The sequence below is a fragment of the Dermacentor silvarum genome, chromosome 2 (genome assembly GCF_013339745.2).
Source record: "Dermacentor silvarum isolate Dsil-2018 chromosome 2, BIME_Dsil_1.4, whole genome shotgun sequence".
Lineage (NCBI taxonomy): Eukaryota > Metazoa > Arthropoda > Arachnida > Ixodida > Ixodidae > Dermacentor > Dermacentor silvarum.
In genome coordinates, this window is record NC_051155.1 from 67,139,114 (window position 1) to 67,157,215 (window position 18,102).

The window sequence follows — 18,102 nt, forward strand, 5'->3', positions numbered from 1 at the left end:
CCTGCCGGCTCTTCCTTCGGGGAGTTCTACCGGCCGGGGTCCTTCGCATACTAGGACGAAGCCTCGAATTGGACCACGGGATAACCTGGTGTCCCGCGCACACCGGAATGGAAGGCAGCGATCGGGCGGATCGTCTGGCTCGAAGTATAACAGGCCGAGCCGCGATACATACCAATCGAATGGTCGCCTCTCCGACATCCGGCAGCACACCGAGAGACATACTTGAGGCACAACGACTAGGAAGATGAACCAAAGCTCCACCTCACCCCAAGCTCAACAGGCGACAGGCGAGGGACTGGCGCCGAATACAGACAAACACCTACCCACACTTACATAGACTGCACAAAATATTTCCTAACAAACACAGCGACAGATGTCCATGGTGCGACTCCACCCCGACACTAGAACACATCACTTACCAATGCACGCAGCGTCCGGCAGACGCCGTCTCGGCGGTACTTAACGATACACTTAGTCATGGTAGGCGCGACTCTCCGAACTGGACTTGGGAAGCCAATTGGCGACCCTCAACCAGGCCCGGCGCGCCGCAATAGCCAGTGGGGCCCTGGGAGAGGGGCTCCACCCACAGTGACCAAGCACGATCTTTATTTAAATAAAGGTGTATCTCTCTCTCTCTCGACACTCTTTATTAGCCTTATACTTGCAGTAACTCAAGAATTATTTCTATTTGGCTGAAAACTTGGGTCTAAGGCTTTGAGGCATGAACAACGAAGCTAGCGAATGGCAGTGGATTGTTCTCTTGGTATGCATCACGCCACGCGGGTACATGCTTTCTTGCGTCTGCTATAAAGGACGCCTTCTCCTCTTCAGGTAGTATGGGTAACACCGGATTGGCCATCAGGAACATTTCTGTGAGAAAAGAAAGAGGGTAACTGTGAGGTGGACCGTATTTCAGACCGCTAGCCTAAATATCCACTTCATGGACGCAGGGAGAAAAGTGGCGCCATTGGGAAACGGCCAAATTTGTGGGCGGACGGCGACAGCTACTTTTATGCAGTGAGGGGGGCAAGGTTTCGCCTTGACTCTGTCGTTTCAGCAAGTGCTAGACAGGATTCTCCCAAATTTTTCTGACAAGCAGTTTACCACAGAAGCGGTTTTCCTGAAGGTGTCTCACAGATTCGAGTTTCCTGGAAATTACTTCACCAGCTGATATCGCTTAGCATGGTTCTACGAGTTACTCCATCAACAAAGGACAGTACACGTATATAGCAAGTCAGCGTTTATGTACGCGTATGTACAGCTATCTATACTACATCTGCGAATGTGCGGGTTGCCGTCTCTGTTCTCCACGGATCCTTGCTTGAAAAATGTACGCCTTCGCGCATATCATTTCCTTCATAACCCGGATGAATTTCTTCGGCTCTATCTGCCGTTATCATTTCTCGCTCTTTCTTCAGTAGCTTTCTCGCCCATCTTCGTACTCAAACGGGAGCGTTTGGCACAGGGAGGCTAACAATCTCGCGGACAACTTTTTGCGCCAATAAAGGGAAAGCTGTGAAGGCAAATGTCTCACAAGAGCGTTCACGATAAATGTTCTGTATTCTCGTTCCAGTTTAAGCTGTCCAAAAAAAGAAAAAGATAGCCTCTCCTGGTTCTCCCTCCGGCATTGCGGTTAGAAAATACATTTCCGGTGGTTGGGTTCGAACCGGATCCCGCAATAAACAAGCCCGATGCTAGAACCTTTAGTTTTGGGCTGTTCCCGGCAATATTATATTGACACCTGAAGGAAGCGCAATTTCAGTACCGACAGAATGTCAAGGGGAAGGCGGCGACTACCCTATAGCAGCATTTTGCGAGAAGGTATTCCAGGAGTGTTTCTAGAAGTGGAATGATCAAGGTACTCGATTTGTGGAAGCTGGAGGGAGCGAATTTGAAGAGGATTAGGATTACGAAAGCACCAGGCGAAGCTCTTGTTTTTTTAGGAATATACAGGCCTTCTAAGTCCTCCTTACCACAGCGAAGTGGCGGAAGGACGAAATGAAGTTTTCCAAGCCGCCAATTTTTCACGTTGTCTGCATAGCAGAGAAGTACTTCGCCTAGAAGCCCAGGCTAGTGTTGTTACGTATTCGGCGGTAGAACGACCGCCGGTAGTCGAGGAACGGACGACCAGCAGCGAGGCCCGGAAGACAATCCCGTTTATTTTTGTGAAAAGCGTGTTTGTTGCGTTTCCTGAGCAATAACATTGGCGCAAACATAAAAAGAAAAGCGAGTGTCGGCGAGCATGGCACTCTTATGAGAAGATGCAAACGTGAACACAAGGGAAGCACTGCAGACATAACAGTGGGCAAGCCGCGATCTTATTCTTATTCTGAAATTAGGGCGGCTTCTAATTGTTTAAGCTCCTTCATTACACAAGGCTCATTTGGCGCGATGTAAAGCAGCCGAAAGTGGCAGCGAACTACGTCTTTTTAGTACCAAAGGCTGATCATCGCTCTGACTGTCAGAGGCCTTGAGAGAGCTTCCTTTGCAATAGCTTCCGCACTTTCATTCGGAGGAATACCATAATGGGAATGTATCCAGTAGAAGACACTACTATATCACTTTCTTCTCAAATTTTTTATCAACACCAGTGAATTCTGATGGCGGCAGAATGCAACAACGCTCATTTACCATGCATTGGGTGCACGTTAAAGAAACCCGTTGGTTAAACTTAATCCGGAGCCCCTCCACTACGGCTTGCCCCGTAATCAGATTGTGGTTTGGACACGTGAAATTCGATATTTCATTTTAAATCACTGCTTTCTTCGACTCTTCGACTTTGCCGCTGTTGTTGTTGTTGCTTCTGCTGCTGTCTCGTATCTACTCGTATCTCTACTACCCCTACTTGTGATCGTTCTTTCGTTGTAATGTCGTAGTGGTCGCTCCATCATCGTCATTTTGACATAGTAATTCCATTGTCATCTCATAGTCGTCAGGTCACTGTCGTGACGACGTCGTCGTCATTCCATCGCTTAATTATCTTCACGAGTTCATCACCTTCACCATCATAGTCATCCCAGTTTCATGACCCTATTGTATTTATGCCGTCTTTATGACGGCGTATTTACTCTATTGCCGCCACTGCGTTGTCATGTCTTTGTCATCACGCCGACCGTCGTCGGCCGAACTGGCGTCTTCATTGCATCGTCATCAGCGCCCCTTTGAATTGTGCTGCTTGTTTTAACAGACCAGAAACAGCGCACTCGATATTGGGCTTCATAGTAATTTTGACCTGACGGTGTTCTTTATACGTTCGTCTATGCTGCGGCGTGTTAGGTTTTAAATGTAATTGTAATGCGGTTGCGATGGCTAGGCTGCACGGAATGTGAAAGAACGTCTCATATGTTCCGGATGCGTTGCAGAATTTTGAGCATTGTGTATCAACAATCTCTGAAAGCTAAGCCCGCCCATTCCTCTCTGAAATAACCCTTCAAATTAAACTGGTTCGCTCAAAATTGGAGTGCGCCTCTGCCATTTGGGATCAGTCTCAGTTCACTCATTCTAGTTTTGCATAAATGGTGCAACGCGCTTCATTTTGTGATACTATTCGGGCTATGCTAGTGCGACATCTATAAAACGAATCCATAACTTACCAAACTTTTCCTCACGCCGAAAAGGTTTTCTTCTCTGACTGTTTCACAGTTTTTCACTTCCACCCCTTTTAAAAGAAGTCCTTCATTTTATGTCTTGTGCCTAAAAGTTGGGGTGTCGATGTGCCGTACAAGCCATTACGCTGACTCTTTCATTCCTAACAGGCGTGGACTGGAATCGCATTTCTGCGCAAATCGCCCTCATTACCGACAAAAAGAAATTCAAAGCAATGTACAGAATGCCTTTATTATCCTTACTGAATTTTGTTTTTATTTTTAGCCTAGTTTTTCTGTAATACCTTCGGACCTGTCAATTACGTGAAATAAATAAATAAACAAATAAATAAACGCCCGACGAGGCAAAGAGCTAGCATGGCCTTATCTTTGTTTTATTACGTTGGTCACTAACCGGTTGCTGTAGATTACATGTCACAGTTTCTCGATGTAGTGTTGCTTTATTCAGTTAACAGTGGTGACGAACGTAATAGTACATTTAAAAGAGAGATTGGCAAAGGAAAGACAGGGAAGGTAACCCGAGGATATCTCCGGTTGGCTACCCTGTACCGTGGAAAGGGGATATTTAAAAAAAACATGCTTATGAGGTATTGTGTTTCTTGAATTTTGGTATCACTGCATGGTTACATGTGCACGAGCTGTTTGGTCGCAAAGGAAGATGTAGTCTTAGGGGAACACTGATAAACGTATTACAAGTTTTCGCATCAGATATTATGGCATTCTAGATTTAGGCTTTCGTTAATGGGCGGGTCCTAACGTCCTACATTCTCTTCCATATGCCTCAATTAAAAGGGAAATGTTCGCCCACATAACGGGCTGCCCATCGCAGATGTGGAACACATTCACAGTGTTCCACAAAGAATAGACCGAGCGATTAAAAATAGCACAAGTCATTGATTCTAACTTGAGGGAAAGTATTGGTATCATGTTATACAATCGCGATTCATGCATGATCGTTAACTTTGATAGTCTGGGAATTCTCACGACGCTATGCACAGTGCAAGTATTTCTTATGTATCATCATCATGAGCCTATATTTATGTCCACTGCAGGACGAAGGCCTCTTCCTGCGATATCCAATTACCCCTGTCTAGCACTAGCTGATTTTAACTTGTGCATGCAAATTTTCAAACTTCATCGCCCCACTTAGCTTTCTGCGGTCCTGAACTGCGCTTCTCTTCTCTTGGTATCCATTCTGTAACTCTAACCACGTACCCTTGTTTTGGGGACCTTGTGACGTACCGTTTCATTGCGAAGGAGTTGCCGACGAAATAACCACTTTGTTGTTTACTCACGGCTTCCCGACGGGCGCCTGAACCTATTGCTAAAAACAATTTAGCACAGAGCGATGGTACCTTCCAAAAGGCACGGCTGTGGCTTATTTTGATGGTGTTGCAGATGTTCGCGGCTGCTGTTCACTACTCGAAGAATTGCCTACGCAAGACCCAGCTCCTGTACTTGACGTCAGCGCTGTTTTGCAGCAGCACGAACAAGAACGGTGTCTTACGCTATTGGCCAAGTTCAACGAGTGCTTTGTGTTGACGTCAAGAGTCGTCGGACGCTTCTAACAAAGCACAGAATAATTACAGAGGATCTGGCAAGATCAATTCACCAAAATCCTTATCGTGTAGCTCCCAGAGAACGTGAACCCGTACAACAATAGGTGACAAAAATGCTTGTAGACGACGTGATCCAACCATCAACGAGTCCCTGGGCATCCCCTGTAGATCTAGTAAAAAAAAAAAGACGGCAGCTTGCGTGTCTGTGCGGACTACGGAAAACTAAATTACGTGACGAAGAAAGACGACTAACACGCTTCCCCGTATCGACGATTCCATCGAAAGGCTTCGACACGCACGTTACTTCTCTTCAATTTACCTAAAAAGCGGGTATTGGCAAATTGAGGTAGACCCGAGGGACCGTGAAAGAAAACTGCTTTGTGACGCCACACGACCTATACGAAATTAAGGTTTTCCCTTTCGGCTTGTGCTCTGGCCCTGCTACGTTCCAACGCCTCATGGATACTATGTTTTCTGGTCTGATGTGTAAAACCTGCTTCGTGTACCTCGACGGCGTCATCGTGTTCTCCGCAACATTTGAAGAACACCTCGAACGGCTTGAAGCGGTTCTGCAGTCCATACGATCCGCCGACCTCACCCTGAAGCCGGAGAAGTGCCACTTTGGCTTTGCGTTACTACAGTTTCTTGGTCACGTCGTCAGCCACGCCAGTCTCCGCCCAGATCCTGAAAAAATTCCCACCGTCGCACAGTTTCCCGTGCCATTCTTAAAAAGACTGTCAGGCACTTCCTCGGCCTCTGCGCCTATTACCGGCGGTTTATTGCAGACTTTGCTCGCATTACGTCACCGTTAACTTGCCTCAAGAGAGATGACGCTGCTTTTGTATGAGGCGACAAAGAGAAAGGTGCATTTAACGTCTTGCGGCAACGTCTCCAGACACCTCCAATGCTTGCCCACTTTGACGAGTCGGTTCCTACATTGCTCCACACTGATGCCAGCAACGTTTGCTTGGGAGCAGTTCTAGTGCGGCGGCAGGAGGACACGGAAACAGTGATTGCCTATGCAAGCACAACGCTCTCACGCACATAGGTAAATCACTCCCCAACTCGGAAAGAATGCCTCGCCATTGTATGGGTGGTTACAAAATTTCGCCCATATTTGCATGGCCGCCCCTTCAAAGTTATTAGCGAGCACCATTCACTGTCTTGGTCGACGAACCTCAAAGGTCCTTCTGCACGATTGGCGCGTTGGAGCCTAAGACTGCAAGAGTTTGACATGACAGCCATGTAGAAGTCGGGGAAGCGACATACAGATGCTCACTGCATGTCTCGATCGCCGATAGAGTCGGCTTCTCCACTCGAACAAGATGAAACAGCATTTTTTGTGTGTGTTCTGGACAAATCTGCCATCGGTGAACAACAACGGGACGACCCTGAGTTTCTTGTACTAATTAATTACTTAGACGGAAGATATCCGAAAGCACTTACAGTTTTCGCTAGAGGATTGTCATTCTTTTGTTTAAGGGGCCAAAGACCTTTACAGAAGAAACTTTTCCTCGAGCGGGTCACCCTATCTGCTCGTCATTCCTGCAGCTCTTCGTAAGGAAGTACTTCAAGCCTGTCACAACGAGTAACTTCTGGTCACTTAGGCTACACGCGAACATTAGACAGACTGCGGCAAAGCTACTACTGGCCGAGATTTACCACCGCACGTTCGCACTTGACTCTACTGCCAGAGGTGCAAGTCGCCTCCGACGAAACCAGCTGGCCTCCTACAACCTGTCCAGGTTCCTCGAACACCATTTGATCCAATCGGAATAAATATTTTCGGCCAACTTCCTACTTCTACTGCAGGGAATCGCTTTTTTCTCGTCGCAACCGACTATCCTACATTCACGCTGAAGCAAAGGCCATCCAGAGAGGCACAGCAGCCGAGGTGGCGCACTTTTTTTAGAACGTTGTGCTGCGACACGGCGCACCAACCGTCGTAATAACCGACCGAGGAACCGCATTCACGGCTGAACTTTTACATCACGTCTTGCTGCTAAGTGGAACAGCTCATCGGAAGTCAACCGCCTGCCATCCACAGACCAACGCATTGACAGAGCGTCTAAACAAAACATTGAAGACATGCTTTCAATTATGACTCAGAAGGGTTTGGGTGCGGGCTAGTTGGTATGGATCATTCATTTTAAAACAGCGCGAATAAACACGGACAAGGGAGAACACGGAACGAGCGCTGACTGCCAATATCTTTATTGTCAGTTAGGAGTCACTTGTGTAAGTGCCCCTTCTATAGCTCTTTGCGGTAAGGAACTTAAGTTCCTTATAAGTTAATCAGTTTGGCCTTTTTCCACCATGTGTCTTGTTACATTTGTATAGGTTTATGTTTTCGACGCATGTGCAGCAAGAGTTGACAGACGATGCAGACTACGAGGCAGGCCGCTATGGTGCTCATCGTAGAACAGTAGCTATGAAGTCGGCGACAAAGTGCGGGTTTGGACACCCATACGGAAACGAGGCCTCTCCCAGAAGCTGTTAAGGCGACACTTCGGATCATATGGAATATTGCGGCGACTCAGTGATTTCACATACGAGGTCGTCACAGAGAGTTCGAATTGTACGCGGCACCGCAATCACCGTCCTGAACTTGTGCATGTTGTACGCATGAACCGTATGCGAGCGAATGACTATGCGCGAGAGCCTTCCGCTTCCGACAACCTGTTCCGTTTGAAGAGGTTGTCTTGCTGTTCTTGAATAACGTTTCCCTGTCTTCTGTCAGCATTTACTGCGACAATATGCAACCCCATTCTTACACTTTCTCGGTTAAGTCCCTTAATCGGTGGTTGTAATTTGTCTCCAGTGCTGCTGAACAGGACACTATCATCTGCAAACCGAAGGCTGCTGAGATATTCACCGTTGAACCTCACTCCTAAACTTTCCCAATGAAATGGCTTGAATACCTCTTCTAAGCATGCAGTGAACAGTATTGGAGAGATTGTGTCTCCTTGTCTGACGCCTTTCTTGATAGGTAGAACCAAGGTAGCTGTGGAATCTCTGTAGATATTTACCATGGTACTCACGTATGCCGTTTGTACGCCTTGATTACGCAACGCCTCTATGACTGCTGGTAATTCTACTCAATGAAATGCCTTTTCATAATCTATGAAAGCCATATAGAGACGTTGATTGTACTCTCCGCAGATATCTCGATTCCCTAATTTCTGAATTACCTTATGTATGAAGTCAGTGACTCGTTTTACAACTTATGTACACAGGATGCTATAAAGAAACCTCATGTATATGTGAAAATCCGGAGACTCCAGTTGAACTTGATTTACACTTCGAAGTCTAAATCTTGAGGTACGCATTCAGAACGCTGTGCAAGGGAAATACAAAAATAAAAGTACGGATTTGTAGCCAACGTACCCACAGCATTTTCAGTGTCCAAAAATGAAGATTTTCGTTGCCAGACGTCCAGTGTGATGAGAACCATACCGGCTGATGATACGAGGTTCTCCACATAGGATTTCAGCTTACCCACGTCGGCAATATCGTGTGTTTTTGGCACAGCATTTTCAAACACCTGTAAAAAACGCCAAAACTTTCACCAGGCAATATCGTTGTTGAATTATTATTAAAAGTGTAGGGCAGAAGGATTTTAAAAACGCACAGACAGAAGCTGTAAGGAACATCTTATATTTTAACCCCGCGAACATGCCCAGCTATGCAATACGTTCTCAGACTTTGGTCAAATACTGAGGTGAAATGAATCACAAAGATAATATTACCTCTATATGACTGAATAGCAAGTTATACGGCACGAAATATCTGTGGGTCACACCAATTTCACCTCCTGGAGATAAAACTAAAGAAACAAGCCATTTTATCGGTCATATTTGATTTGAGCTTCTTTCATCCATGAAATAATGTTTTTCTTACTGATGCAAACGAAACATTGCCGAGACAATCTCGTGCAACAAAAGAACCAATTTACACTAGCGAATCATTCCCTGAGAAATAAATGTTCACTCCTTGAGCTGCAATCCATTCATTGCAATTGATGAAAACAGAGGCTAATGTAGCTGCTTTGAATTTGGCACGATAATCCCGGCGCCAGCACAGTCGGTGAGTTATGACGCATTCCAAGGTATTGTTGTGTCACAGCTGTCCCCGATTTGTCGTCGGCGCGAAGTCGATCGACGGGGAAGACAAGCTGGTTGGTCGTTCCGTACGCAAGCGAGCACAGTGAAAAGAGTCAGAGTCGGGAGTAAACAAAAAAAAAACGAGATATTTATCGGCTGATAAATACACACAGATTAATAAAATACAATAATAAAAAAGACACAAGACAGACTAACACACCTGAGCTTAATATACACAATGATAAGGACAAATAAATACGAGCGATTAACAGTAGATATAAAAATGAAACAGTGCGAGGATCAAGTACACAAGAATAACACTTAACAATAATTCTATAAACACAGTTCAAAAGAAATCAAAGTCAAAAGAAAAGCAACGATGTCATACGCATGGCCGGGCAGCAGCAGCAAGTCCATAAACCGTGGAAGTCGGTGCACAAAGCTTTCTCGAAGAATGCTGGCGGTCCGATCTTGTCGAGGTGGATGCGAATTGCTGAGCTGGGTTTCCCGGGAGTCTAGATTGGACGTCTTCTCTCAAGCAGGTTGAGCTAACTTGAGGCGAACTACCGTGAGCTTCGTTGCAGACGCTGGTTTGACGTCTCGTACGTCAACAAGTTCCTCGGAGTTCCGACGTGGCCAGGCGGCCCATGCGATACTGGACGGCACTAGCCCCCCAACGGCTTCTCAGTAGCGCATAGGTTCAGCTTCTAGACTAATCAGCAGGGCATAAAACCTGCGCTTAAATAGCCTCTCCTTTCCCTAGTTCCCTAGGTAGGGAAACTGCCGCTATGTAGCGTTCTCCGAATTCAGCTCTCTTAGCTCCCAACAATCTTGGACGAAGATTGGACAATCTTTCACCATGGACGAAGAACCGCAGATTATGCTCTCTCCCAATGTCAAAAGCCAAGGTCGAGCCCGGCACTACCACGTGGCCGTACACGCACACCTCGGGGTCCGTAATCGGCGTGTCGCGTCTGGAATCGAGATGGCAGCCCGAGCAGCCACGACACTTTTGACGCCCGTAATTCGGCGTGTCGATGTCGAATGCATTATACGCTGCACAATGAGGAGCCCACGTTTTTGACGCTCGTAATTCGGCGTGTCGTTAATCAGCGTCCAAACCATTCGAAAATATGCCGCTCCGTGACACAGCCCCCCACTTTCAGAATATTATCACACAATATTCACTTACACGAGTGGCATTTTCGAAAACAAGAAAAAGAAGGCCGATCCATGTATACATAACATTATACATCAAATAACATCGTGTACTATACGAAAAAACAAATGAACAGAGCACTACACGTCCAGGCACACACCACCAAAATTTTCCAACTCGACTGCACCATTACCCCAAATAAATGGCACTGAAAATATCTTATGCAGCACAAACGCCATGAACCATCTGTTCGCACTCCACATCTGTTTTAATACAAGTACTAGTGCAATGGCAACCAAAAACGTGCGCCAAACACGCGCTCAAGACGACCAGGACATTCGCGCATCTTGCAAAGCGCTTACGCACTAAATGAAACCAAAAATTGCTGTCGTCTTGCAAATACACGTGCGAGATACGCACCAGTGCTTTGCTCCTTTGTGTCCGCGCAAGCCACGCTTTAACGAAACGGCACAAACACTTTCCTAACACGCGAGGTCGCAACGGCTCCCTCAAATAAAGCTACCCATTCTCAAGAAAAATAAATCCTGAACCCTTCGGTAAAGTGAACCGATACAGCGTATTTCACCCACAAGCAAGCCTAACTGCTACAGAAAGAATGACATATTAAAAAAAGTAAAGTTTCAAAAATTTTCTACGCGCGCAAGCCAGCTCTCTCAGAATATCGGAGGGCTTCCAAAATAATTACACAAAGCTCCGAACTTGCTCACCCAAACGATCTCTAAAAGATTAACCTAACACGGAAAAATAAAGAAACAAACTGTTTCTACCAAAAACCTGCCTCACTTTCATTTCTAGTAGCTTAAGGTAGCGCCATATCCTTAAGCCGTACTCGAGGCGGGCGCGGTTTGACAGCTGATCTTGCAGCGAGAGAATGCAAAAGGTACAGCGGCCATTCTCCTCGCTGTCCATCCCCGACACTTCATAAACAGGCAGCATGCCTTTCACGCATTGCACTGCGACTTTATTGACGCTTATGCCTAATTCGCGGCACCGTATCGGCTCTCTCTTCTGTGCCATGCCGTGCACACTTTTCTAGGAACCGAACGAGGGGGAACATACTGGCACCCTTGCTTTTGTCCGCCCCCGCGCCGAACGGCCCTTTTCTCTCTTCCTCCCCCGGCGGCTCGGACGCGCTCGTACACAAAACATTGCAATCGGCCAACGCGCCTTTCGAGATTCTTGCCCGCGCTCTCCGCAGGGATTAGCGCTCTTTGTTTTACTTGGTGGCGCTGCCTTCTCTGCCGCATTACGGTCTCTGCGACACCGCTTCCTTCTCTTTCTCCTAGCACGATTTCTGGCGCCAATTACCGAGCCTTCAGCTCGCATCTCGCGGTGACCGGCACGCATATCGTCGGTCACGATTGCCACCTCAACCGCATGGTCTGGATGATTAGCGGGTGAATCACCCCTCTCAGTTCCACCTTCACTGGCGGAGAGCTCCAAACACCTCGGTGCAATGCAGCTATTTTCTTTTCCGCACCGTAGCTCACATATCTGGGAGCTGTCCACCACTTCACTGTCCTGCCCGCACTGTGCTTCTGCGCACTTTTCTGATCGATTGAGCTTGACACTGGTGCCCTTGCCTAATAAGTTTGCGTCACGTCGGACTACTACTTCAGGAGCTACTTTCGCGACGCACGCCAACTCGTCCACGACTGGCCTAGATGCTTCTCTCGCATTCAATTGGCACAGTATCTCGTCGCGCTCAATCCGGTCCCCATCAACGGGTTCCTCAACCACTACGCCACCGTCTACGGATCTGGCATCAACTGTGGCTGTACCTTTAGGCTCACCAAGATTAGCCTCTTTCTACAATCGGTAGAACCGTGTGTGCGACTTCTTCGCACTTTCCGTGCGCGACTTCTACGGGCGCCTGACATTTATGCTGCTCCTCCTGTACTTCTAGGTGCTCGTTGCTAGCCCTGCTCAGGCTGCCAGTTTGCTTAAACTGAATCATTAATTGTAACAGCCGTATTTCGCGTTCTGCAGCTTCCTTCGCCGCCACTCGCTCTTTCTGCCTTTTCTCTCGGGCCAACGCCCGCTCTTCCAGCCCTTCCTGGACTGCCTGTCTCTGCTGTTGCACAACCCATGTCGCCAAATCAGCGCCCTTTAGGCCTAACTGTTTGCCTAGTTCTATCAACTTTTCGAACTCCATTTCCTCCAAAATGTCGCTACTGCTACACCACCAAAAACCGTGCGCTCATAATTCTCATGCATGTGCGTTCGACACTGCACACGAATGTGTCAGTAGCACTAACCGATCAATCTCCACGATTATCGTTCTCCGTTCACCATGCTGCTTTTTGTACGGAACGTCCTGTCGTGGACGCCAGTTTATGTCACAGCTGTCCCCGATTTGTCGTCGGCGCGAAGTCGATCGACGGGGAAGACAAGCTGGTTGGTCGTTCCGTACGCAAGCGAGCACAGTGAAAAGAGTCAGAGTCGGGAGTAAACAAAAAAACGAGATATTTATCGGCTGATAAATACACACAGATTAATAAAATACAATAATAAAAAAGACACAAGACAGACTAACACACCTGAGCTTAATATACACAATGATAAGGACAAATAAATACGAGCGATTAACAGTAGATATAAAAATGAAACAGTGCGAGGATCAAATACACAAGAATAACACTTAACAATAATTCTATAAACACAGTTCAAAAGAAATCAAAGTCAAAAGAAAAGCAACGATGTCATACGCATGGCCGGGCAGCAGCAGCAAGTCCATAAACCGTGGAAGTCGGTGCACAAAGCTTTCCCGAAGAATGCTGGCGGTCCGATCTTGTCGAGGTGGATGCGAATTGCTGAGCTGGGTTTCCCGGGAGTCTAGATTGGACGTCTTCTCTCAAGCAGGTTGAGCTAACTTGAGGCGAACTACCGTGAGCTTCGTTGCAGACGCTGGTTTGACGTCTCGTACGTCAACAAGTTCCTCGGAGTTCCGACGTGGCCAGGCGGCCCAGGCGATACTGGACGGCACTAGCTCCCCAACGGCTTCTCAGTAGCGCATAGGTTCAGCTTCTAGACTAATCAGCAGGGCCCAAAACCTGCGCTTAAATAGCCTCTCCTTTCCCTAGTTCCCTAGGTAGGGAAACTGCCGCTATGTAGCGTTCTCCGAATTCAGCTCTCTTAGCTCCCAACAATCTTGGCCGCGCCCTTTCACCATGGACGAAGAACCGCAGATTATCCTCTCTCCCAATGTCAAGGGCCAAGGTCGAGCCCGGCACTACCACGTGGCCGTACACGCACACCTCGGGGTCCGTAATCGGCGTGTCGCGTCTGGAATCGAGATGGCAGCCCGAGCAGCCACGACGCTTTTGACGCCCGTAATTCGGCGTGTCGATGTCGAATGCATTATACGCTGCACAGTGAGGAGCCCACGTTTTTGACGCTCGTAATTCGGCGTGTCGTTAATCAGCGTCCAAACCATTCGAAAATATGCCGCTCCGTGACATGTTGTGCAGCTTTTTTTGCCTCTTCCCGGCAATTTGCTGGTCTTGCCTGCTTCGTCTCGCAGAGCAGTCCATAAATTGGGCAACTGGGCATGTGCCTCTACTCGATCACAGAAGTCGGCAGCAGAAGCAGCCGTGTGTGAAGAGTTATAGTGGCGAAATGAGACCAGATCGTGTGCGCTCTACTTGCATTGATACAAACGCAGTCCCTACATCAAAACGTTTGACGCATTATTACTTTGGAGTAATCGTTATCGCGATTAAAATTATTGTTATCGTAATGATCGTAATCATAATTACAATGCATCCGCGTCATTATAGCGTTATATATTCATAAAACTGTGCTGGATTTGCTTCATTAGCGTCATGTTGGCATGAAATGTGTTTCACACTGCCATGAACTATTATGTGAGTTTTGCTTACCATTGATTCCCGTATGTGCGTGTGATCCGCCAAACTTTTGCTATCGCTTGGGCGATATTAGCAATGGAAAACTTCTCGTAACTTGCTGCATTTTCTTTAAAGCAATGTCATAAGTCTTTACTGCTTTCATACAAATTATAGGCGCCTGCCGACGTAGTGCCACATCAAACTGGTTTGGGATGCCCGGGGCAGCGCGGTCAAGCGTATATTATTTTGCTCTTTGTCGGCTTATCAATCCGGCTCTCTTGTGGAATGGCCGTTTTCTCAATTGTAGAAGCAAGATTTACTTATCCAGCTGCAGTTCACTTTACATCTACGCGTCTGTAAAAAGAACCGTTTCCTAAACTAGATGAGAATTTAAATAATAGATAACAAAAACCTGGTTATCTTCTATGTATGTTGACTTATCTGTTTTTTATGAAGAAGACGAGTGCATCTGCAACGCTTACTTCTACAATTCCTGACTCCGTTAGAACAAATAATGTTACAGCAATAGTTCTTGTCATATGACATGTAGAACTTCTGGCAGCAAGCATATCCTTGTTATGCTGCAATATTAAGTAAAGAACTTAATATCCAATATATTACGTCATCCTAGGGTAAAGCGACGTGATGATAAGCATTTAATAAATGTTGAGAAACGGAATACAAGATAACTATGTATGGTCAAGCACACATTGATCTACACAGGTCTTAAACCGCGCTTCTCGTGTTTAATTCTCTGCCTGCGGAATAAGAATCTTTTATTGGCACTCGACAAATCTGTGATCTCCATTGCTAAACCGACTGCACTATAGAATGAATTACCGCGTTTTGAAAAAAAAAAGATTGGCTAAACATAAATCCGTTTCTACAAACACATTTTTTCCTGCTGACTTCATTGAATTCTACATTGACTAAACAACTTAGCACAACGCGCCTATTGACCAATGTACAATGTATGTACAATGTATGTACAAATTATAGTACGTTATAGTCATACAAATACTGAGTGAATATTCAGGGATTTCACACAGCAACTTCATATATGGAAGCGTACAGCAGCCGACAGAGCAAACACGTGCATAACGAAAGCTGTCAGTCATGAGCACGAATATCACTTCCTAAAAAAAGGAACCATTTCTGGCGAACATTTGTCGATTAGCCATCAAGTAACTTCCGATTGGTAAGATCGTTGAATTTACAATTCTAGCCTGTAAATCTGTATTATGATGCATATCAATATTTTTCCATCGGTCCCTTTCATTGTATCGGGAAGAACGCTTCACAGTTAAATACGTTTCTCGGGGTGGTGGCTGTAGTATCTCACGTAAGCAAGAGACTAGGATATGGCGGAGCGAGGTCGAAGGGAGAATTCGTAAGAGCAGGAGAGGTTTTAATGCAACACTCGAGATTTTATATAAAAATGCTGCTGAGCTTTTTTTAATGTGTGTTGCTTAGATTTCTTATGCATCCGAGTTGACAGCTTGCTTTTTTATATAAAGCTTCGTCTAGCTTGCGGATTTTCGCAGAACTGATTAAACCATTCGACGTACTCTGCACCGACAATTTTTTTTCGACAGTGTGTTGTCAAGGGCTACCGTGTTTCTTGTACAGCGGCCAGCGGCCAGCGATAAAAAGTGTTTGTGCCGAATATTAGCGCCTGACCAGGACAAGTTTTATCGCCTTAGAAATTGTAGGGACTCTCAAGGCGGTATTGCGCCGTCGGGCTGTCCTGGTATTGGCGGTGCATGCAAGGTTGCACGTGGACGGTTAGAAGGCCTCCAGATATGTGCAGTGCATCCGGCCGCAAAAATGACGAACGCAGTGGACGCGCGGTCAGGCTCAACTCAATCGCCTCTGTCGGAGTGGGGGGGTAACGGTCTTGCTTTCGCTGCTGGCATGAGCGTTGTGTGCGTACAGATCAATGTTCTTGAGCAGCCGCCGTGCATGCCACACCGTGGTAGATACACTGGTCTGAGCAGGACGTGCAGTACACGTCAAGCTAAACCTATTGCATACATTCATTGGGTACTGACAAACGCCGACTGTCTCCTCTCGTGCGCCAAAGAGATGCGACACCTGTAACGCGGCTGCCAGCAATCGTCATAGCGCTGGGGTTGTGACAAGCCTGTTCCTGCAAGATGGCCCTGTTGGACGTTATTCCTGGCTGCGCAGCATCAGTTGCTTACGCGCAACACTACTATACTTTGCTATAGTTTTCAGCCCTTCTGACAAAACTGAAAATAATTTTTTTTTCATGTGCGAAGGCGGATAAGCCCGTATTATGTTCTTTTTTATCATCGTGCTACGTTCGGAGGGAAAAGTTTTCTTGTTATATTGCTCCTGTGTTTGCCACATGTTAGTTTGAATTGTAGAATGCATGACGGCGCCGGCTCTGAGCTCGCGGATGTCAGAGGCACCGGCTACTAATTTCCGGAAATTTTTTCATGTTTTATTGTCCATACAAGCCAAGCGAAAGTCCTTAATAATAAAGGGAACAAGTGCATCAGCAAGCCATCGGTTTGTTGTTATTTTTCTCTACGTAACAAGGTGTAGGCTTCGAATTTCTTCATAGTTGTAGCTTTTAAGCTCTGTCACGCATTCACTGTTTTCTTTAACTTCACGAAAAACTGTTCTTTGTCAAGTTGTTCAGTGCAAATATATTTGTTTTTTCACGAACAAGCTGCAGGTAAGAGTCAGTGCTGGTATGTGTACCAATCTTTACTTTGTCCTCGTCTGTTCTAGTGCTGACTTGTAAAGTACGAATGTTAAACGTTTGCGAATGCGGAACCTACTCCCCAATGTAGTGTGATTCAAAATGCTTGCGCAATATTTTGGCGATGAATGTTGCCTTTTTATAACAGCAAAACTTCGCAATTTGTTGGTTATTAAAAGTCGGTACTCACGTGGCTATATTTCGTCCAGGGCTCCAGCTGAGCCATGCGACGCATAAAATCAAAGGTATCGCAGCGACCCAAGAATAGCAGGATGCATTCTCCGCCGGGTGCCATCAGGCGGGCAATGTTGGAGAATGCTCGGGCCTGGTCCTTCGCCCAGTGCAATGTCCTCAGACTGTACACTCGCTGAAATGTTCCATGCTCGGCCAGGAAATTATCGACGTCATGGCCTATGTCCAGCTGTTTGTATTCAATGCGTGGGTGGGGAAAATGTTTCTTGGCGAACTCAAGCATTTTGGGTGAGAAGTCGACGGCCACGATCCGTCGGCATGGCGGGACACCTGTGAGGAAACAGACCTTTATGAATGACATGTCGTTGAGTTCATATCAGGAGGCTTGATTTGCCCCCATTATATTTAAGTGCAATTTTTGTACGCGCAATACATCCTTGGAGCATGGTAGAGAAAAATTATAAGAATCTCTTTTTAACTACGTTAAGCTCTCGCACAGAGAAGCCTTCATTCGTGAATGTGTGCTGTGTGTTTTTTATGTGTCGTCCGAATTCCACTAAATCATCCCCAAAACCACCATGCACCAGTAGTGCAGTAACGCGTCTTACCGAGCTATATGGTTATTTCGGTTTTTCTTGACCACAGCACCTTCACGAAAAATAGTCTTGGCTCACACTGCAAAATCGGCTGAGCTATCCCGGAAGTAGTGCAAGCAGAAATTGTAGATAGCAGAAGTACGTAAAATACTAGAGAAGTACCGTCGTGTTCCGTATTAGCGCTAAGCGGTGTGTTCACCATACCACCTCTTCACTGGTCCTACTGACTACAAACTAACTACTCTCAGCGAGCGTGGAGACAATTTGGGGTTGTCTCCATCCTGTATA

The 18,102-nt window shown here is 46.4% G+C and overlaps 1 protein-coding gene across 1 annotated transcript in view; it reads right to left on the minus strand.

Moving 5' to 3' along the window:
* Positions 1–636: 636 nt before the first annotated feature.
* The window catches only part of LOC119440113 (juvenile hormone acid O-methyltransferase), a 63,436-nt gene continuing 45,970 nt past the window's right edge, over positions 637–18,102 (minus strand). The window contains exons 5-7 of the mRNA XM_049662762.1: positions 17,217–17,548; positions 8,552–8,708; positions 637–870 (exon numbers count right to left, since the gene is read on the minus strand). Of these exons, the coding sequence (XP_049518719.1) occupies positions 707–870; positions 8,552–8,708; positions 17,217–17,548 (653 nt within the window). The 3' untranslated portion in view covers positions 637–706. The remainder of the gene's footprint in view (positions 871–8,551; positions 8,709–17,216; positions 17,549–18,102) is intronic.